Genomic DNA, 24,592 nt, shown 5'->3' with positions numbered 1-24,592 from the left:
ATATAGGTCTGACTATGTGAGACTGTAGTTTGAAGTAATCACTTTTCTTTGCATGATACATTAACTGCATTTATACGATAGCCTATGTCGGCGTTAGCTAGCTAGTCAGCTTTATCAATAGCTGTTAGCTAAATCTGGTGGATGATGACAGTAGCTATTTATAAAATAGACTGTACATTATAAATATGTTGACACAATTCAGTATTCATGTGATCACAACTGTCATGTTGATATATCGATGCGTTATTGTTTTATAATAATAGAGTGTATATATTTTCTGTATAACCAAGTTACGTTACACTAATGAATGGAGCTTTTTGCATTATCTTGAACATTGTCTAGTATTCATTTCATGTGTTATTGTAGTTTACCTTGCTGAATAATTACAGATGAACATTGATTATGACAGTTACTGTACAGGCAAGATCAAGTTAGCTAAAATGACACAGATCAATCCTTATGGCACTATATTTCACATGCTTTGCAGTTATGTAAGTTTACCTGTCCAATAAGAAGAACGCCAATTCAGGGTGGGTTTTGATCCCCTAGTGTTGCAGTTTGTTGTCGCTGTTGAATAGCGGAAGAGAAGCACTGAGGCTCTCGGGAGAGCGCATAAACGTCACATCCTTTGGATTTTCCTGGCAAAAGCGACCCGCTCCCTTCACATGAAAATCAGTCTACAGGCTTTAATAGGCAACCTAGGAAGTCCAGGACGGGCTCGTTTTTTAAGTTGCGTTACAAGCCGTTCACACATCGGCAAAAAAAAGGCAAATTTTACATGAATAATTTTACATACTGCACCTTTAATGATTCATTTGATAACTTCAGGAGTTTTAACACACTGTGCATACATTAGATTTTAAAATGTTTCCACTCATTTCAGAGTGAATGAGGACAATATGTTGATTAATACTTTAATCAGTTAAACTATTTTTATTGAACAGTTTTCCCCTTTTCTGCAGAAATCAGCTGTAATCATGCTGTGTGTGTTCAGTGGTTCTTTCGTTTGATTCAAAAGTCTCTGATACACACACTCTCACATACACACACTCTCACACACACACACACTCTCACACACACACACTCTCACATACACACACACTCTCACACACGCACACCCTCACATACACACACTCACACACGCACACTCTCACATACACACACACTCAGACACACTCTCACACAGACACTCTCACACACACACACTCTCACACACACTCTCACACACACACTCTCACACACACACACTCTCACATACACACACACACACTCTCAAACACACACACTCTCACACACACACTCTCACACCCACACACTCTCACATACACACACAGTCTCACACACACTCAGACACACTCTCACACAGACACTCTCACACACACACACTCTCTCACACACACACTCACACACAACACACACACTCTCACTCACACACACACACACACACTCTCTCATACACACACACTCACACACACACTCTCTCACACACACTCACACACACTCTCACACACACTCACACACACTCTCACACACACACACTCACTCACACACACTCTCTCACACAAACACACTCACACACACACTCTCTCTCACACAAACACGCACACACACACACACATGCTCACACACTCACTCACACACTCACTCACACACAACACACACACTCACTCACACACAAACACACACACACTCTCACACACACACTCACACACACTCACTCACACACACTCTCACACACACTCACACACACTCTCTTACACACACACACACACTCACAGACACACACACATACACACACACACTCACACACACTCTCTTACACACACACACATACACACACACACTCTCTTACACACACACACACACTCACATACACTCTCTTACACACACACACACACACACACACACACTCACATACATACACACTCTCTTACACACACACACATACACACACACACTCTCTTACACACACTCACACACAGACACTCACAGACACACACACTCACACACACTCTCTTACACTCACACACACTCTCTCACACACACACACACACACACTCACACACACACACACACACACACACACACACTGTATCACTGTATGAAATGTAGTTATGATAAAATGACAATATGATAAAAGGCACCAATATTTATTAGTTACATTTATTAATACTATTAAAAGTAATAATAAAAATCAAATGAAACAATTCTTCTATCTTAAGTTCTGTAGGCTGTTTACAGTTGCCTGTTACAAAGTAACTTGCAGTCACGTGTTTAGTGCTGAATCATTTGACAATAGCGCCTCTCAGTGGCCACTGTCACTTACTGCAGTCTGAACACCTGTGCACACGGTTATGAGAATTTGGGAGGAAATGTGAATAATCTTAAATTAGGCTTCATTCTCATTATGTATAATTATTTCTTATGACCTGCACATGTTCAGGTTAGTTCAGCTCTCAAATATGTTTGTTGTTCAGGTGATGGACAGCTCGATGCCTCTGATTGGTGAACATGTTGAAGAGGACCGACAGCTCATCTGTGATCTGGTCATCAGTAAAATGACGTTTGCTCTGCTGGGGGTCACGATACCACAGACGTCAACCAGCAAGGTACTGCAGCCGTTGACTGATTAAACTAGAACTAAACATGTGACGGGTTTAACTCATGTGTGTTTGTGTCTCTATAGACTCAGTCTGGACCGCAGACGACACAACCCAAACGAGCAGCAGGTGAACAATAAACTATGACACGCAGAATGTTGGTTGTTGTTGTGTATTCTGACCAACAGCACCGGTGTGTGTGTGTGTGTGTGTGTGTGTAGGTGGTCCTCGTTCTGCTTCTGTTTCTCCGTCTCAGTCGGGTCAAGCGTTACCGCAGCGGGCTCGATCTGCCAGTACCTCACCCAGTCAGGCCTTCCAGCCCAGTCCAATCCCGTCATCCGGACCCGCTTCACAGAAACAAGCCCCACAGCTCAAGTAAGAACACCGTCTGACCAATCACTTGCCTCAGATCATGTGTTTGTGTCGACTCGTCCCTCCTTTTCTTAAAAAAGAAAACAGAGAACTTCTTAAACAGAAGAATTAATGTAAGTGCTTTTATATAATTATAAGCGTCACATTTCTGCCTTTAAACCTCCACAAATTGACCCCATTGACTTCCATTGTAAGTGCCTCACTGGAACACACATTTGTGCTTTTTTAAAGAAAAGGAGGAACGAGTCAAAATTATTTTTGTGCTAATCAACATTATGACACAAGTACTGTTGATTGAACCCGGAATATTCCTTTAAAGTGTTTTTTTTCCCGCATTTACAAGCGTTGTACTGACACTGTATATCAAATTATCATTTATTTGAACTGTAAGGTGCATGTCAGGTATTCTAATGTTTTATTCTAATGCCAAACATTATGCTCATTTATTACATGAGTGTATGTTCAGTTACAGTTACATTCAGTCACTCGTTTGTCATTATACTGTAGAATGTAACATGAACGTTTAACATTTTGTAACATTTTAACAAATGATGAATCTGTGTTTGCAGTAATGCACGACTACATTCAGTTGATCTGTTTCATTCTCATCAGAGCATCAGTGTCGTCCCCTTCCTTTCATCTCAGTGATATATGTGCAAGTGTGTGTGTGTTGTGTAGTTCTGAAGTGTGTGTTGTTATCTTGCAGTAAGTCGCAGTCACTGACGAACACATTCAGCGAGACGCTGCGCAGCAACATCACGGACGACGAGGCCAAAGCCGAAACCATCCGCAGCCTGCGCCAGTCCTTCGCCAGCCTCTTCTCTGACTAACACACACACTTAGAAACACACACACTATCACACACACACACACATGTAATACACACACAGTGACAGAGCAGGTGTTGGTGTGACGGTCACACACATTCACACAGCAGCAGAAAACACTTGTCAGTCCTGTTTTTGACTCATAAATTAGGTTGCGTTCACACAGTTCAGTTATAAACAATATTTCTGCAACTGTACTGTACTGTCACGTCAGACGGTGTGAGAGCCGCTCTCACTGCACACAGATGTGGTGTTCTGGTCTTTTTAAGATCTGAGCTGTGTGTCATCTGTCTTCCGCCGGAGCTGCTCACACCAGTTTTGTGGTCTGGTTGCGACTCAAATGCTGCACTTTACACTTGGTTAAAAATAAAAATAAAAAGCATTTGAAGCCACTGTTGCATAACTTAGATTTAACAAATGAACTTGTGTGAATAAAAAAGTGTTTGACTTCAGTTATTGGTTCATACAGACAGTATTCAAGTGGCTTTTGTGAACACACAAACACAAACTCACTTTAGTTTCCTGACGTCATTTTACAAAGTATGCGTCAATGGAGAGCATTTGTTCAGTGGAGTAAAACGGCATTCCAGTGTGGGTGAGAAGTGTAAACCTGGAAATTAAAGTGGGATTATCGATAATGAAGACTAAAATGAAAACATTTTTGTTAACTGTAATAAATAAAAACTGACGTGGAAAAAACTAAAACTAAACTAAAATTATTTTGTATAACTCCTAAATTAACTAACATTTAAATAAAAATGACCTCAGATTGTGGTGGCTTCACGCTATTCTCCGCGGCATCCACGCACAACTCACCACACGACCCACCGAGAGCGAGAACCACATTATAGTGACCACGAGGAAGTTACCCCATGTGACTCTACCCACCCTAGCAACCGGGCCAATTTGGTTGCTTAGGAGACCTGGCTGGAGTCACTCAGCACACCCTGGATTCAAACTAGCGACTCCAGGGGTGATAGTCAGCGCCAATACTCGCTGAGATACCCAGACCCCCATTTTTGTCACTTTTAATTATGATCCAAGTGCTACATAATCTGATATTATAGGGTAAAACAGGATAAAAGGTTAATTCGATTTTCTCCCAAAACACTAAATAGCACCAAAAACTAAACCTGTTTGGGGGTCTGGGTATCTCAGCGAGTATTGACGCAGACTATCACACCTGGAGTCGTGAGTTTGAATCCAGGGTGTGCTGAGTGACTCCAGCCAGGTCTCCTAAGCAACCAAATTGGCCCGGTTGCTAGGGTGGGCAGAGTCACATGGGGTAACCTCCTCGTGGTCGCTATAATGTGGTTCTCGCTCTCGGTGGGGCATGTGGTGAGTTGTGCGTGGATGCTGCGGAGAATAGCGTGAAGCCTCCACACACACTATGTCTCCGTGGTAACGCGCTCAACAAGTCACGTGATAAGATGCACGGATTGACGGTCTCAGACGTGGAGGCAACTGAGATTCGTCCTCCGCCACCCGGATTGAGGCGAGTCACTACGCCACCATGAGGACTTAGAGCGCATTGGGAATTGGGCATTCCGAATTGGGGAGAAAAAAATCAAAATAAACCTTTTCGTCACTATGAACCTCAAAACTGTCCTCTTCCATGAGATAATTGTGAGTAATGTCTAAAGTTTGATTTTGAGGCAATTTGATCAAATATTTAATCATATTTAAATGTTGTAGATTTATGTAGCTAATGAATATCCTGGAAATTATCACATTTATTGTAATTTTGAGTTTTGTTTAAGGTGATTATATATATGTAACAGTTAAATGATGGGCGAGGAGGAGGCGGGAACCGGCTGAACAATCAACATAAACTTTTAATGCATAAATGAACTTAAACATAAACAGACACATATGCAACGCGGCCGCGTGTGTCTCCCCTCCCTTCTGAACTGGCATCTTCAACTGCCCCTTATCTCGCTCCCCCACTGATCAGCTGATTCAGTGCCAGGCATGCTCCATCACGGCCCGGCCATGCCCTCCTCCTCTGCCCGATTCAGGCCGGGGCACCACCAGTCTGACTTTGAATACGAATTATATTAATTTGTCACTCAAAAAACCACCTTGCTGTCTCTACCGAAGTTGACAAATTGTGCCCTATAACTATTGCCCCGGTATCTGCACTATATCAATATAACCCCCCTGGGGGCTTTTACCCCGAGTGAGGGAGGTGTTTATCCCTGATGTGCAGTAAAAGCCCCCCTCGCCACCTTTTTATTTTTATTTTTATTTATTTATTCAAAACAACCTTTAGTTATTATTTCTTTTCACACAAATGATGTTGCTCCATCAGTATTAAATGAAAAAAATAAAATAAAATCAATTTTTTTGATCTTGACACATATTGTGACCAGAAAAAAAAAGCCTAATTTTCCTTAAGGTGCCTTTAGCCCCGTTGTACCCTACTTTTATAGAACGCTTAGGATGTTTCCTTCCACAGTCAAAACACTGAGCTCTGCCACACATCCTGACGTAAATCATGAGTTTAAACGCTCAAAAAAATGGATACACATGGAGACTATAGGGGTCAAGCTGTCCCACTTTACCCATCTTCACCCTATATCATACAGTTTAATTAAACATGAAAATGCCACTATCCAGAAGTAACACAAGACTGCGCTGAGAAATGTAATGATGTTAGATACTTTAACTGATACTGGGAAACACTTTCGTTTAGGCTGCTATAACTGAAATAAAAACTAAACTTGAGTTTAAGCTGCCATTAAGTCTGATTTAATCTAATGCAAACACACGATATAACGTGTATCGACCAGCAATATTCCCCCGTCAGAATATATAGAGAAAGGGTCTCGTCTTCCATCAGAAATCAATCTTCCCTTTATTAACGAGTTGTGTCTGTTCTCCTACAATATTTACACCTTTGTTGAATTTTTACTGCACTAAAAATGACAAGGAATTTAAGGGTGCACTACACACACACTCACACACACACACACACACACACACACACACTCACACACACACACACACACACACACTCACACACACACACACACACTCACACACACACTACGTATACACACACTACACATATACACACTCACACACTCACACATTACATACACACACACTACACACATTACACACACACACTACACACAAACACTCACACACACACACACACACTCACACACTACACACACTCACACACTACACATACACACACACTACACATATACACACACACACACACACTCACACACACACTCACACACACACACACACACTCACACACACACACACACACACACACTCACACACACACTACATATACACACACTACACATATACACACACACACACTCACACACTCACACATTACATACACACACACTCACACACACTACACACATTACACACACACACAAACACTCACACACACACACACACTCACACACTACACACACTCACACACTACACATACACACACACTACACATATACACACACACACACACTCACACACACACACACACTCACACACACACACTACACATACACACACACACACAATACACACACACTCACACACTCACACACACACAGACTCACACATTACACACACACGCCCTCACACACACACTACACATACACACACACTACACATACACACACACACACACTCACACACACACACACACACTCACACACACACTACACATACACACACACACACACACAATACACACACAGACTCACACATTACACACACACGCCCTCACACACACACTACACATACACACACTACACATACACACACTACACATATACACACACACACACAATATACACACACACACACTACACACACACAGACACAAACTACACACACATTACACACACACACACAAACTACACACACATTACACACACACACACTACACACACATTACACACACACACACTACACACACATACACACACACACACACACACAAAAAATGAAAAGTGCATTTTCGTTTATCATGAAGCAACGTGGGTCGTTAGAGAGAAAAAAGAAGAAAAAGAACATTTTAAATGAGCTGAACTCTTTAACAAAATACTAAAAGATGGACACATTTGAGCTCATTAAAGAAACAGATTTTGTTCATGATTAATATTCAAACCAAGTTACTGTATGTCATGTGATCTGTTCTGTTTTATTAATATTGTACAGTATCTGAGAGTTGATTGTGTTCGGCTTGTTGAAATGGACCAAATTCTGTGGTGTTCTGTGCCGTTTTATTGAGCTGCTGTTTGATTTGTGTTTTATTTGAGAATGACGTGCAATGAAGCCATAAAAAAGAAAGAAAAAGTCTCTCGTGTGTTTTAAACTGCTGCATATGTTCATATCTGTGTATTTATTTCTTATGAATGCTATTGTTCATGTGTGCACGGTGATATTTTAGATGTGATGATGTAAATAATGTGGACATTTTTTCACTGGCTGAATTTTGTGGACTCATGTGCCTCCTAAAAGTGACTTATCATTTTATCTATTAATAATAATAATAATCATTTTAAAGCATTCATGTAGATCTTTGCCCCAGTGTTGTTATTGTCAAAAACATTTGCATGAATATTAAAGGTTATTCCCATTTAAATTCGAGGGAGCATTAAGAATCAGCAATTTTACAGTGTCTACCTCACACCTGGAAATAAATATGCATAAATATACAAACTTACTGTATTTACGAGAGCAGAAGAAAACATTATAAAAACATGCATCCTCTCTGTGCACCAAAAACATGTTAAAATTGAAATATGGAAACAAATGTACTAGTTGAAGTCAATCAAAGCCACATAATATTGGTCATAATATATCACATCACACTCACACAGATAAAGTGTATGTGGAATAATGCAGTGAGTAAATGTGGCATGACTCCTCTGTTTGTGTTTGTCTTAAAGCAGATCATGTGCATCTCAAATATGTGTCAATGTACACAAACTCTTTAGATTTGACTTTTTGTTTCTATTTTTGGTCTCTGATTATTGGAAATGTGATTAAAGCGGAACAGTGTTTAATATAAACCGGTTTAAGTGTGCTTTAATTACTTAGACATAGTGATAAAAAAGTAAATGACATTGGCAGATATATCATTGTACTATAAAAACATTCTGTACGTTTCAGAACTCAAAACTTCCTCCTGTGAAATGATCATTTGTTGAAACCTCGTTCTCTACTTCCTGCACATTGTGATGTCACACTGTGATAGATATTTGCATCTGAGCACCTCCACAACAACACATCAACGCCTACTTTACCTTATCACTCCCGTAGCCCCGCCCAGTAGTGGTGAGTCAGTCAAGAGCAGAGAGCCAATCAGAGCAGGGGGCGTGTACTGTCACGTCTTAAAGGAGGAGCAGCACTCAAAACAAAGTGTTTCTGACGGAGGGTCAGAATGAGAATGTTTTACAACTGTTTGATTGTTTTTTGTGCAGAAAAAGTGAACCTCAAGGAACATATTAAAATAATAAAAAGGCATGTCATGACCCCTTTAAATGAGCAAACTGAGTAGATGTTGGTGGGCATCAGTGAGAATCAAGTTCAGTGTGTTGTTACTATAAAGCAGTTTAATTCATTCATAAATCTACACAATGGAGCGTGTTAATTCACATTTATTCTATTGATCAGTGTGAAGACAGTTGTGGATTTCACAGACTAAAGGTGTGACAGATGTGCTGAATTACAGCTGAAACAGTGAAATTTGTGGAACATCACAGAACAGACATTTAAAACAACAACAATAATGAGAACTAAAATGAAATGTGTCACTGTTCATGAGACGTGAAGCTGATTCACACAAGACTCAGTTTATACCTGCAGTTTCTCAAGGCTCATGACCCCGTCATTCAGTGCGTGTGTGTGTGTGTGTGTGTGTGTGTGTGTGTGTGTGCGTGTGTGTGTGTGTGTTATAGTGGATCCTGCGTGTTTCCTCAGTCACCATAGAGAAATGCAAAGTTGAAGCTGAAAACAAGGAAAGGCCTTGGTATCCATGGCAACTGCAATGCCTTGGTAAACACAAAGCAAAAGAGAGACAGAAAAAGTGTCTGTGTGTGTGTGTGTGTGTGTGTGAGAGAGAGAGAGAGAGAGAGAGAGAGAGAGAGAGCGAGAGAGAGACAATAAGTGTGCACTTAAAGATCACTGAAATCCAGCAGGTATTTTCTGTCTCTGTCTGTTTGTCTGTCTGTCTGCACATCTTTCCATCCATCTGTCTGCCTGTCTGTCTGTGTAGCTCCATCTGTCTGTCTGTCTATCTACCTGTCTTATCTGTACATCCATCTATCTGTCTGTCTGTGTATCTCCATCTGTCAGTCTGTCTGTCTGTCTATCTACCTGTCTGTCTGTTTCTCCATCTGTCTGTGTATGCCTGTCTGTACGTCTGTCTGTCTGTGTACAGTATGTCTATCTGTCGGTTTGTCTACCTGTCGGTCTGTCTTTCTGTCTGTCTGTCTACCTGTCTGTCTACCTAACTGTCTGCCTGTGTGTCTATCTACCTGTCTATCTGTCTGTCCATCCGCCAGTCCGTCTGTCTGTCTGTCTGTCTGTCTATCTATCTGTCTGTCTAACTGTCTGTCTATCTGTTTGTCTTTCTATCTATCTGTTTGTCTCTCTGTCTGTCTATCTATCTGTTTGTCTGTCTGTCTAACTGCCTGTCTGTCTATCTGGTTGTCTGTTTATCTGTCTGTCTATCTATCTGTCTGTCTGTGTGTCTCTCTGTCTGTCTATCTACCTGTCTGTCTGTTTCTCTGTCTGTCCGTCTGTCTGTGTATGCCTGTCTGTCTGTCCGTCCGTCCATCTGTGTACAGTATGTCTATCTGTCGGTTTGTCTACCTGTCAGTCTGTCTTTCTGTCTCTCTGTCTACCTGTCTGTATACCTATCTGTCTAACTGTCTGCCTGTGTGTCTATCTACCTGTCTATCTGTCTGTCCATCTGCCAGTCCGTCTGTCTGTCTATCTGTGTCCATCCGCCAGTCCATCTGTTTGTCTGTCTGTCTGTCTGTTTGTCTGTCTGTCTGTGTGTCTCTCTCTGTCTGTCTATCTACCTGTCTGTCTGTTTCTCTGTCTGTCCGTCTGTCTGTGTATGCCTGTCTGTCTGTCCGTCTGTCTGTCTGTCTGTGTACAGTATGTCTATCTGTCGGTTTGTCTACCTGTCGGTCTGTCTGTCTGTCTACCTGTCTGTCTACCTAACTGTCTGCCTGTGTGTCTATCTACCTGTCTATCTGTCTGTCCATCCGCCAGTCCGTCTGTCTGTCTGTCTGTCTATCTATCTGTCTGTCTAACTGTCTGTCTGTCTATCTGTTTGTCTTTCTATCTATCTGTTTGTCTCTCTGTCTGTCTATCTATCTGTTTGTCTGTCTGTCTAACTGCCTGTCTGTCTATCTGGTTGTCTGTTTATCTGTCTGTCTATCTATCTGTTTGTCTGTCTGTCTATCTGTCTGTCTGTGTGTCTCTCTGTCTGTCTATCTACCTGTCTGTCTGTTTCTCTGTCTGTCCGTCTGTCTGTGTATGCCTGTCTGTCTGTCCATCCGTCCGTCTGTGTACAGTATGTCTATCTGTCGGTTTGTCTACCTGTCAGTCTGTCTTTCTGTCTCTCTGTCTACCTGTCTGTATACCTATCTGTCTAACTGTCTGCCTGTGTGTCTATCTACCTGTCTATCTGTCTGTCCATCTGCCAGTCCGTCTGTCTGTCTATCTGTGTCCATCCGCCAGTCCGTCTGTCTATCTATCTATCTGTCTGTCTAAATGTCTGTCTATCTATCTGTTTGTCTGTCTGTCTCTGTCTAACTGCCTGTCTGTCTATCTATCTGTTTGTCTGTCTGTCTCTGTCTAACTGCCTGTCTGTCTATCTATCTGTTTGTCTATCTGTCTGTCTGTCTGTCTGTCTATCTGTCTGTCTATCTATCTGTTTGTCTATCTATCTGTCTGTCTGTCTGTCTATCTCTCTATTTATCTGTCTAACTGTCTGTCTATCTATCTGTTTGTCTGTCTGTCTATCTATCTATCTGTCTGTCTAACTGTCTGTCTGTCTATCTATCTGTTTGTCTGTCTGTCTATCTGTCTAACTGCCTGTCTGTCTATCTATCTGCCTGCCTGTCTGTCTATCTATCTATTTGTCTATCTGTCTGTCTGTCTGTCTATCTGTTTGTCTGTCTGTCTATCTGTCTAACTGTCTGTCTATCTGTCTGTCTATCTATCTGTTTGTCTATCTATCTGTCTGTCTGTCTGTCTATCTCTCTATTTATCTGTCTAACTGTCTGTCTATCTCTCTATTTGTCTGTCTAACTGTCTGTCTGATCTGTCTGTCTGTCTGTCTATCTGTCTGTTGGAACTGAAAACCACAAGAGATCTGATGAAGTTTGCAGTTATGTTTAATGTAAGTATCCATTGTTACATTTACATTTTGACACTTTTATTCAAAGTGATCTACAGTGAATACAAGCAGGACGTTTTATGAGTTTGTGTCCACTGAGAGTCAAACCACTGATGTTGCCGTTGCCAGCATCATGATGGAGTTAGAGGAACAAGCCCTTCTTTAACTTGTGTATGAACTTTGTCTCAGAAGTTTCTCCTAAAACTCTATAACAGAAATAAAATCAAATTAAAAACATTAATGAGTCAGTTGTTGATATACATTAACAGTGTCGAGCTTTACAATAAATGTGGATAACACAGCTCAGATCATTTGCTCTTCAACTTCTTATTTTCTGCTAAAAAATATCTAAACATCCTTTAAACATTACTTAAAACATTAAAAATGACTTGAGATAGTTACATTGACCAGATGTTTGTCTTGTTTTCAGGGAAATCTAACATTTTGTAACATTTATGCTTTTAACAATAAAAACGATTTGCCAGTGGAGGAAGAGAAAAGACACTTGATTCAAAGGGAACATATTTTTCTTACCGCATTGGAATAGTTTTTTTCTTGTCACAGGCATAAATGTTACAAAATGTAGATTTCACTGAAAACTGTTATGTGAATTTACTTCACAAGTATATGTATCTGTTTTCAGAATTTGTTGTTACTTTTACTGGAAAACAAAACAACAAAATACTCTATAACAAAATTATATTTTGCAGTGTGGAAGAATCTGATGAGAAATGTTTGAGTTTATATCGAGATCTCTGAGACTTGTTGAGCAAATCTGAGCACAGTTTGAGACATTGTTGAGATCTCAACTGAGACACATGTGAGATTACTGGAGTCTTTTTCTCAAGAGAAACATCTGAGAAGCAGGAGACTTCATTTAATCTCACTGCAGTCTAGGAGAAACATCTGAGACATTAAAGAGATCTCATCAGTGAGTTGTCTTTGCTGCTTCATGTGTAACGCTCTCTCTTGACAAAAACATTGTTTGTCTGCTACTCAAAATTGTACTGAAAGAGAGAATGTGTGTGTGTGTAGTGTGTGTGTGTGTAGTGTGTGTGTCTGTGTGTGTGTGTAGTGAGTGTGTGTGTGTGTGTAGTGTGTGAGTGTGTGTGTAGTGTTTGTGTAGTTTGTGTCTGTGTGTGTGTAGTGTGTGTGTGTGTGTATGTACGTGTAGTGTGTGTGTGTGTGTGTGTGTGTGTGTAGTGAGTGTGTGTGTGTGTGTAATGTGCGTGTGTGTGTATGTGTGTGTAGTGTGTGTGTGTGTGTATGTACGTGTAGTGTGTGTGTGTGTGTGTGTGTGTAGTGAGTGTGTGTGTGTGTGTAATGTGCGTGTGTGTGTGTATGTGTGTGTAGTGTGTGTGTGTGCGTCTGTGTGTGTGTAGTGTGTGTGTGTGTGTGTGTGTAGTGTGGTGTGTGTGTGTGTGTGTGTGTGTGTGTGTGTGTGTGTGTGTGCAGGTTTAAGTGGTTTACGAGGACATTTGTTTAGGTTATAAACTGGTAATTACAAGGGTATTATGCTATAAATGTGGTTTATGAGGACATTTCTAGTGTCCCCATAATTTAAATCACTTAAAAAACATACTAAACGATGTTTTATTGAAAATGTAAAAATGCAGAAGGTTTTTTGTGAGGGTTAGGTTTAGGGGTAGGGTTAGGGTTAGGGGATAGAATCTATAGTTCATACAGTATAAAAATCATTATGTCTATGGAGAGTCCTCATAATGATAGCTGCACCAACATGTGTGTGTGTGTGTGTGTGTGTGTGTATGTGTGTGTGTGAGTGTGTGTTAGTTTACCCTGTTGGCCTTGAATTCTTCTCTGTCTGAACAGAAAAACTGTGATGTTTCATATCATGTGAGTTATTTGAAAGCTGTTTTCTGTTGTGTTATTGAGGGATTGATGTTCCTGCACACTGAGCTTCTATTTCCGCTCTAAGAGCTTCAATATCTGCTGGATTTGTGCGGCTTGAGTTTGTCATAAGGGAAAGTTACAATGTCCTTAACTCAACATTTCAATACTGCGGGACATTGATACGAGTGAGCATTAGAGACACTGTGTGTTAAAATGAAACAGTAAACAGTGTAATCCTCATATGGTTCAGAATGCCAGAAATGAAGTTGAAAATCCTTTAGTGGTTTTGCAGGAAATGCACTTTATTTCAACCGATGAGAATGAAAGCTGTTTCCTCTGGACTGAATAACCAAACGTTTGTGTGTGTGTGTGTGTGTGTGTGTGTGTGTGTGAGAGTGAAAATGAAACAGCTGGTTTTAGCTCTCTCATTCAGTAAATGTCAGCAGACATAATTAGAAGCAGCTGTCAGTCACATAGAGCCTGAGGGGGTGTGTGTGTGTGTGTGTGTGTGTTATGGCCTGATGTGAAGTGTTTGCTCGGGGGTTCTGCTACGCCACAGGTGTTCTGAGACAGATGGTCCAGTACTCACACAACACACTCTGCGTGCTCTAAGATGGTTCTGATCTGTTTGGATCACTTGTGTATGAAGGTTTGATGACATTGATGACACAAATCAGCAGTAAATTACCAAAGTTCAGCCATGCAACTCTATGTGGTGCAAGCTGATAGGTTCTTTGAACATGTTATCTGTTAAGCCAATCAGCTCACATGGTGTAAGCTGAACGGTCCTTTAACTTGTAATCAGGTAGCCAATCAACTTACGTCTCTTCTTTGTCTAACATTTAAATGGCTTAGTTTTGCAGATAAGGTGGTTTCTCTGCAGCATGCTGTGAGGTTTTCTCTGAAAATGTTGTTTGCTCAGGTGGTTTGCTGGGGCATTTCTTCTAGCAGCCTGCACGATAAGGTCTGCTTTTGGCTATGACACATAGAAGTGCATATTTAACAAGGTAAACCTTAGCCAAATCTTAATTTAATCCACACATAGCTAGTCTAAGTCACTATTTAAAGGTGCTGAAGCTTTTACGTGACTGAGCCATTGAATTAGCCACGCCCCCTCATTCCAAAACCCAGTCCTCCAAAGATAATTTTGAGACCAAAACCGAGCAAAAGAGCAGTATTGTTTGTTCCTGTGGCTGTCAAATTCAACAGTGGCACAATAGCATCCTCTACTGATTGCCTCAATGATCCTCTTCAAATACAACACTATGAGAATGAGCAAAATGATTGACAGGTGAAAAGCATCAATGCTTGTGGTCCGTGGACACATTTTTGTTTGCTGTTTACAAAGTCTATTGCTGTCAGAGACCGGTGAGATATCTCAGGACACTTATTTCATTCATATCTTTAAGGGAGTAGGAACATTTTTTGCATAATGTTTCATGAAAAAAATCGCTTACAGCACCTTTAAATAAGCTCTGGGCTTCCTGGTTCAAGTACCAATTATGAGTTAGGTCACTAGCCGTTTAAGCTTTTCAGCTAAGCAAGCCCAAAAACACACAGAAATTGACTAGCATTATGCCATTTGACCAGTGGCCAAGGCACACCTAGCTAGCATATTCTTAGTGCACATGGCTCTTCGGAGCAGCAGCAGTACACAAGTCTTGGTGATAGATCTGCTTGGTTGGGGGATTGTGTTGTGTTTTGTGCAGCTTCCCGGCTTTGCTGGTTGTTTTTAATATCTATTTGTGCAGCAGCATTTCTTGTCTTTTGTCTTATTGTGCAGCAGTAGCAGCATGTCCACATGCTTAACTCAGTATGCATATGTATTCTTCATCAGTAGCAAGTCTCTGTACTTGCTCTGCAGCAGCGTTACCAGATCTAGTCTGCCAAGACCAATATCCTATCAATATGTCATTACGACATTAACATTTACGCTCATCTAAAGAGAGTTCTCTATGGTTAATCTTTCATGCTTTTACAACAGTAACCGTAGTTTAACCATGGTATTAGTAGTAACCACCAGTGGTGTTGCAAGGGGGGCCTTCGGGAGCTCAAGCCCCTAATATATTGTCAGAAGCCCCTGATATCTTTTAAGATTCAAACATGTTTCACTTCACAAATTAAATATTTTTTTATCACTTTGACCACCCAGCTGTCCATCTGTCCATGATAAAAGCAATGGGCGCTGCTGGCTGTGGTAAATTACCACTTAAATGTTTATTCAGTTCACCGCAAAAACAACAGTTAGCTGGGTTTTAAAACCCTCGCATTTAAAGCCACCCCGGTTGTTCTCAGGGGATGAAGCCCCTTATCTCTTCTAACTCTAGCAACACCCCTGGTAACCACAAGATTAACAGTGGTTTCTCCAGTCACAGTTACTACAATTTTACTATAGTGAAACCATGGTTAATTTATTGTGAGGGAACCCAAAATAAATGCAAGGGAAGGCAAAACAATTTCAGAAAAGGAAATCCCTCCCTGTCCTCTAGGGCTCCGTACAGCAGTCAGAAGAGACTCACTTAGGGTTGCAAACTGTGCTTTTATAGATATCGCGTATTTTGGGCGAAATAAATAAGTCTCGTACGGAACACCTATTGCCCCGTATTGAAGCTTTGAACCGCAAATTGTACCAAAGGCAGCATGTCCTATATTGAAGCAGCAAATTGCCCCGTCGGACGTTTGACCCCCCAAAGTTTCTCTGGGAAATTTAGAAAGCATGCCATTTAATAAACAGTAAATATACATGCTCATAACTGTACACTAATAGTTGTGTGTGCGTGTGTGTGTGTCAGCTGAGATCTGCTGGTTTTAGACAGTGATGTTGAGTTTGTGGTTGTTGCTTCTATTCTCAGACACACGTGTGTAATTATCCTCCATCTGAACACGACACACCCAACACACACGAGACAACACCCAACACACACTGTACTGCACATGTTGGCAAATGTTGTAGGTCATCTGAGGTACAGTAGTGTGCTGAGATAAACATAAACCAGCATCTTCTTTTCATAGTCATTTCTTTAATATATTGCACAGCGTTCAAGTCTGTGTGCTCAGCAAACAGTGAAATCTACAATATCAGACACTGTACAGAAACATGGTGTGTTTTACATATACTGTACACATCTTTTGACAATAGAACTCTTGAGTCATAAAGGGAGATATATACATTTGTTTACTCATGTTTGTGATGAAAAACATGACACATATGGCTGTTTTGGCCCCTGACGGCCTTCAGATTTTCTGAGCCAATAAGAGGAGATTTTTCATATGAGACGGCATCTGTAGCAACACACAGACAAACACAGAGACATTCCACCATCTGCAGATGAGGCAGTGGGCGTCTGTGTTTGATGTCATAATGCTGTGATTATGAACGATGGTAGCGGTTTATTGGACGGCCGATGCTTGGGCTCAAAATGTTTCTCTAAATTCTTCATGTGTTCAATGAGGATTGGACGAAATCTCTGTTGACATTTCACAGAATCCTTCATTTCAGCTGTGAGAACAAATATACAACTGGAGGCCTCGGACCATGGAGAAACATTGAGAGTACACACACCACAGTGCAGAAAACTATTAACACACACCATCATACTGCATCCAGACAACAATGAAGCAGGAGTTACAAACATGAGTTATGCAATGCATCAGATCTACACTTCTGTCAGTACTTAAAGGGGTCATATCATCGCTTTCATTTACTTTATTTCCCTGTGGTCCACTTATAATGTTAGTAAGGTCATATTTTAGTTTCCCTATCTGTCACTCACTCGACGTTGTGTCGATGTAGTGACACTAGGGGTCACTCTTGGAAGCCCCAAACACCTCTGCTTTTTTGAAAAAAGGCCAATGAGAATTGGCGAGTGGAATTTGCATGCCACTCCCCCGGACATACGGGTATAAAAGGAGCTGGTATGCAACCACTCATTCAGATTTTTTCTTCGGAGCCGAGTGGTTCTATTCATTGAAGCTGAATTCATCCACTAAGTTTGTTTACCTCATCTGCTGGATTCTACGGCACATTTCAGCGGCTAAAAGAGTATATTCTAAAAAGAGTATATTTTCTTTCTAAAAGAGCGGCACACACGGAACGTCTTTTTAAAAGATTCCTTTCCATTTGTGTGTTATTCCTGGTTGCGGTCGTTATCGCTCCACTTCTGACGGCCACGATCGCTGTCTTACGTGTCTGGGCACTCTGGAGCGCCATACCTGCAAAGATGGGACGGTGGTCGTGACAACGGTCATGCACACTGGACATGTGACACAGGGAACAAGAAAACTGTTCTTTTGTTGAATTTTTGGGTACCGCAGCCTCTTGGACATGCAGCGAAATTAAATGAAAAGGAAACAAAAGATTTTCCTCCCGTCCCTCCACCGGGGGATGGAGTGGTCTGCTCACCAGCTCCAGAGAAGCGGGTCTCCTTGCCCCTGGGTCGCCCGTCTCAGGGGCGCTCTGCCCCCGGTCGCCATGCTCTGTAGAAAATCCTCCCCCTTCGGGTAGGACCTACCATGGGACCTCTCCACATGACATACTTTCGACAAGACTCGGTAAGACCATGTGACGTATTCCACTCAAAACACCCCCCCCCCTTTTGGGCAGGGTGTGGTCTCCGCGGTGTCTTCCCCTTGGGAGGGACACCCCCCGACGCAGACACTTATGGCTCCCAGTCAGTTAACAAATTCCACTCTTTTTGGGGAGAAAAGAGAGGGAAAAGAGGCCTCGGCTGGGCTAGCCTGTCCCTATAGTTGGGCAGTCGACTTGTTCCTGATGGACCGTTCGACGCTCATAAGAGCATTGGGGGAGGTTACATGACGGCCTGATGTGCTGGCTACGAGATACACAGCGGTCTGCCCATCACACACCACCAGTTCACGTAACACAGTTCAGCTAGTTGTGGCGTTTCGTATAAGGATCCCTAGTGTCACTACATCGACACAACGTCAAGTGAGTGACAGACAGGGAATGTCCTGGTTACTTTCGTAACCTCTGTTCCCTGATGGAGGGAATGAGACGTTGTGTCCCTCTTGCCACAACACTGAACTACCCGCTGAAATGGCCTGGATCTGGTCTCGGCTCCTCAGCACAAAACCTGAATGACTGGTTGCATACCAGCTCCTTTTATACCCGTATGTCCAGGGGAGTAGCATGCAAATTCCACTCGCCAATTCCCGTTGGCCTTTTTTAAAAAAAGCAGAGGTGTTTGGGGCTCCCAAGTGTGACCCCTAGTGTCACTACATCGACACAACGTCTCGTTTCCTCCATCAGGGAACGGAGGTTATGAAAGTAACCAGTACATTTTCATGATTATTTTTCACCCTCTCTTTTTTGCTAATGTGCCTTTAAAAAACTTCACGTGAATGAGTAACAGCACTTTGTTGCGTTCACACACGAGCTGCGGGTTTGCTGTTGGATTCAATACAGTCTCATTCTTCAATAACAGCCTCTGTGTGCAGCTGCGTTACATTGTGACAGATTCGTAAAACAATCTGTACTGAAACTGTTTAGATCAGATTCATTGATCGTGGATCTTGTTGTGATTCTTCAGAAGGATCTGCAGAGTGGCAGGTGCTACACACACACAAACAGCACATGCTTTTACACACTTTCACACACTTTAACACACTTTACTCTAAAGGCAGCAATATACTTCTAGCGAAATCAAATTAAGAATGGGTGTAATGGGGGGCCTGGGTTGTTCAGCGAGTATTGATGCTGGCTACCACCCCTGGAGTCATGAGTTTGAATCCAGGGTGTGCTGAGTGACTCCAGCCAGGTCTCCTAAGCAACCAAATTGGCCTGGTTGCTAGGGAGGGTAGAGTCGCATGGGGTAACCTCCTCGTGGTCATGATTAGTGGTTCTCGCTCTCAATGGGGTGTGTGGTAAGTTGTTTGTGGATCGTGGAGAGTAGCATGAGCCTCCACATGCTGTGAGTCTCCGCGGTGTCATGCACAACGAGTCACGTGATAAGATGCATGGATTGACGGTCTCAGAAGCGGAGGCAACTGAGACTTGTCCTCCGCCACCCGGATTGAGGTGAGTAACCGCGCCACCACGAGGACCTACTAAGTAGTGGGAATTGGGCATTCCAAATTGGGGAGAAAAGGGGATTGAAAAAAACAAACATTTATAGCATATTCTACAAAAAATTATTTAATGACTTTAAAAATCGTCATGTGTTGGTAACCATCAAGTTGGTATTAAAAAGTAGTAAAATACGTTTCATGCTCGTTGATTGCATGAGTGTACACAACTTGATTATTAATTTCAAAAAGTTTTCAAACACATTTTTCAAGGTAAGAAAGTATTTTTTTAATTTGTACAAATGTTATGAGTCACGAATATCAAAAGTTTTCTCAGTGTTCCTCCATATGATCAAAACAAAATGTTCCTTTTCATAAAAATGTCAAAATATCGGACATTAAACTTCACAGTCAGTTATGATGGTCTAAAGGGATCATCTGTATTTTATGCTTTTTATCAACATAACAAAATGACTACCTGCATTTTGGTTACACTACCTGACTTTGATTTGGTAGACTAACGTTTTTTTCTAATACTAGGCCTAATTATAATAAAAGATCATTCTGAACTACTAATGCCGACATTTATTTTTTCAAGATTTTCAGCTTTTAATTATTTTTTTCCGTCTCTGGACGGTTACACCACATGACATTGTTCACCTAAAGCCCCAGAAAGACTTTGCATTCAGTCATTTAAAACATGTTCAAGTCTTTTGTGTGAATTGCATTTTTACGAAAACTTCGTATCGGCTATTGAACACCTTCTTAATGCCATTGGTCAATGTGATCGGTTGGTGTGACCTGATGCTCCACCTACTTTGACATTGAATGCATTTACAGGTACATGCACATTCTTACACCGATTATGCTTAATAAGTCAACAACACGTCTGTTCATGTAAATGCATTAAACGGCGTTCCTTTATCGGTGTAAGGTCATAAACAGCGTTAGAATAAACCGATCAACACAGGTAGAGTTTTGCCCATTAACCCAATTTCATGTTGCATGTAAACACTTTAACTGGCGATTTTACCAGCTTATCCAATGTGGGCACGTGTTGTGCACATGCATCTTCACGGTTTGACATCAAAAACAGAGAATAACGCGATTATTTAAAATGCCATGTAAGTGGATCTCTTGCTTTATCTGACTTTTTTAATAAGCTGATTTTTGTGAGTTATTAGCATATTGGTGTGGAGTGCAGAGTTGACACCCTTTTATACACCCATCTTTGCAGTAGTACCGATGTCTTTAAAAAGCAAGTATTAAAAACCTTTTCACGAGCATATGCGCCATAAATGTAGAACCTAAACATGACAAATAAGACATTATCTACTGCACATATTTTACTTTAAATTATCATCGAGTGGTTAAAACAGCTCCTAGAAAGAGGCATGAAGTCATTATTAATGTATTGGTTGTCTTATTTTTAAATGCTCTTCTAAACGCTGGCCCTGGTGACATCGGTGTGCAAATGTTCGCAAACAGTATACTGTTGTTCGACTGTTCGTATATCAGAACTTCGCCGTGAGTATATCAGAGCCTTTATCATTAGTTCACCTGTTCTACTTCCTCCTTTTTACCTTACTGTTTCTGATCACTCAAACAGGCATCATTGATGTGTAAATGTAGGCAAGCATGTGTTCATCTGTCGTTTTTACAGTTTTACTCTTTTTGAAACTTGCAGTATGTTTTCATAACACAATGAACTCTTGATTTGATATGACTCATGATATGACCCCTTTAAAACATTTCATCCATTATTAATAAACAAATGTGTTAATTTATAATAATGGCTGCTAATGCATGTGTTCTTTAAAGTCCAGAATGTTCCTGAACGTTTCTTACACTCTCCGTCTCTCTAGCTGCTGATCTTGGTGAGCATCTTGTTAATGGCTTGTTTGACGTGTGTTGTGGAGCTCCGGCGGCGAGTTTTGCCCTGTACGGCGCGTCTGCGGCGAATCTCGCGACATAGCTCGTAGAACGCCTCAGCCACACCTCCACCCGTGCCCACTTGATCCGTGCACGCCGAACACTCGTAGAACGCGCAGGCCATGTCCGCTGCAAGCCTCTCGCCCTCCTCCGTGGCAACCTGTCGGCCGTGTTCCAGATCCGCTTTGTTTCCCAGCAGCACCAGCGGCACGTGTTTGGGTCTTTTCACCTCATCCAGGAGAACTTTGAGAGGAGCCACGTCCTCGAAGCTCCCGCGGTCTGTGATGTCATACACCAGGATGAAGCCGTCACCCCAGCGCATGTGACCCTCCTTCTGCAGAAGATCCTCCTGAAGAAAAAGAGAACAGGATTCGTGTGATTCTGAGACGCTCACCACAGCTGTCATGATCTGGACTGAAGACAAATCCCAAGCAAGCTATTGCATTATGATGAATGATTACAAAGACATTTTCTTTCTTTAGAACAACTTGCACCAACGAATCGGTCACAATTACACCAGGAGCATGTGTTAAGAATGTCAATGTTGATGTCATGTTGACTTGTGCTCATACTGAAGAGACACTGATCAGCATTTGGCCATTTAAGGCTCTGTAATATTCAAGAATAACCGCATGTGTGTGTCTGTTGTTTGCAAAATCAGTGAAAATGTCTCGACATGAACTGATGGGACATCCACAAACACACACATTTTCCCTGGATGTTATGACTCGGATTGAAAAGAATTCCTCTCTAAAGTCTTAATCTAGTTTAACTTGCATTTTTCAAGGCATTTAAAAAAGCAAGAAGGCTGGAGCTTTGCTGTGTTGAAATATTCCACACCAAAACACAGACAGAAATAGACATCAATGTAAAGAGACAAACCACCAGCACTTAAGATTAGATTTAACCACAGAATAGAATAAAATAGAGCTGGGGTTTTCAAACTTTTCAATGACAAGGAGGCCGAATGAGCCACTGGTGCCCCCCTTTACATTGCACCCCTATGCATTGCATACCTTACATATATATATATATATATATATATATATATATATATATATATGGTTTTTGCGCCTCTGAGTATATAGTGTGGGGTTGGGGGGGATGTTGGAGGTGTCGAGGAGGCCGATTGCACCACCTTTAGTGAGCCACTGGTGCCCCCTTTACATGGCACCCCTATGCATTGCATACCTTACATATATATATATATATATATATATATATATATATATATATATATATATATATATATATATATATATATGGTTTTTGCGCCTCTGAGTATATAGTGGGGGGGGGGGTGTTGGAGGTGTCGAGGAGGCCGATTGCACCACCTTTAGTGAGCCACTGGTGCCCCCTTTACATGGCACCCCTATGCATTGCATACCTTACATATATATATATATATATATATATATATATATATATATATATATATGGTTTTTGCGCCTCTGAGTATATAGTGTGGGGTTGGGGGGGATGTTGGAGGTGTCGAGGAGGCCGATTGCACCACCTTTAGTGAGCCACTGGTGCCCCCTTTACATGGCGCCCCTATGCATTGCATACCTTACATATATGTTTTTTGCGCCTCTGAGTATATAGTGGGGGGGGGGGTGTTGGAGGTGTCAAGGAGGCCGATTGCACCACCTTTAGTGAGCCGCTGGTGCCCCCCTTTACATGGCACCCCTATGCACTGCATACCTTGCATAAATGGTTTTTGTGCCTCTGAGTACATAGTGGGGGGGATGTTGGAGGTGTCGAGGAGGCCGATTGCACCACCTTTAGTGAGCCACTGGTGCCCCCTTTACATGGCACCCCTATGCATTGCATACCTTACATATATATATATATATATATATATATATATATATATATATATATATATATATATATATATATATATATATATATATGGTTTTTGCGCCTCTGAGTACATAGTGTGGGGGGGATGTTGGAGGTGTCGAGGAGGCCGATTGCACCACCTTTAGTGAGCCACTGGTGCCCCCTTTACATGGCACCCCTATGCACTGCATACCTTGCATAAATGGTTTTTGTGCCTCTGAGTACATAGTGGGGGGGGGGGTATATTGGAGGTGTTGTGGAGTCCGATTGTACCACCTTTAGTGAGCCACTGGTGCCCCCTTTACATGGTGACCCTATGCATTGCATACCTTGCATAAATGGTTTTTGTGCCTCTGAGTACATAGTGGGGGGGGGGGGGGGATATTGGAGGTGTTGTGGAGGCCGATTGCACCACCTTTAGTGAGCCGCTGGTGCCCCCCTTTACATGGCACCCCTATGCATTGCATACCTTACATATATGGTTTATGCACCTCTGAGTACATAGTAGTTAAAGACACCTAATATAAAGTGTGACCAAATTTGGAGTTAAATTAAAATGTATCTGTACAGCGCTTTCAGGATAAACATTGTTCCAGAGTAGCTTTACTGAGAATATAGCCTTGCAAACCCCCAGTGAGCAAATTAAAGGTTCAAGAAATATATTTTTTTTTTTATCACAAACCTATCTTAAAACCTATAAAAACTGTCTGTCAATAGTAGAAAAGAATCATGAATAATCTAATAATTTC

General features: G+C 41.6%; 2 protein-coding genes across 2 annotated transcripts in view; one reads left to right on the top strand and one right to left on the bottom strand.

The window, feature by feature from the left end:
* Positions 1 to 4,631, top strand: part of LOC127436440 (synapsin-3-like) — a 116,059-nt gene extending 111,428 nt beyond the window's left edge. The window contains exons 11-14 of the mRNA XM_051690585.1: positions 2,478 to 2,609; positions 2,687 to 2,729; positions 2,822 to 2,975; positions 3,679 to 4,631. Of these exons, the coding sequence (XP_051546545.1) occupies positions 2,478 to 2,609; positions 2,687 to 2,729; positions 2,822 to 2,975; positions 3,679 to 3,802 (453 nt within the window). The 3' untranslated portion in view covers positions 3,803 to 4,631. The remainder of the gene's footprint in view (positions 1 to 2,477; positions 2,610 to 2,686; positions 2,730 to 2,821; positions 2,976 to 3,678) is intronic.
* A 12,420-nt stretch (positions 4,632 to 17,051) lies between these two features.
* LOC127436458 (ras-related and estrogen-regulated growth inhibitor) overlaps positions 17,052 to 24,592 on the bottom strand; it is a 49,230-nt gene continuing 41,689 nt past the window's right edge. The window contains exon 5 of the mRNA XM_051690628.1: positions 17,052 to 22,350. Coding sequence (XP_051546588.1) covers positions 21,931 to 22,350 — 420 coding nt within the window. The 3' untranslated portion in view covers positions 17,052 to 21,930. The remainder of the gene's footprint in view (positions 22,351 to 24,592) is intronic.

This window comes from Myxocyprinus asiaticus, chromosome 47, assembly GCF_019703515.2.
Source record: "Myxocyprinus asiaticus isolate MX2 ecotype Aquarium Trade chromosome 47, UBuf_Myxa_2, whole genome shotgun sequence".
Lineage (NCBI taxonomy): Eukaryota > Metazoa > Chordata > Actinopteri > Cypriniformes > Catostomidae > Myxocyprinus > Myxocyprinus asiaticus.
Note: the sequence above shows the minus strand (reverse complement) of the source record. Positions and strands in the feature narration are given on the sequence as shown.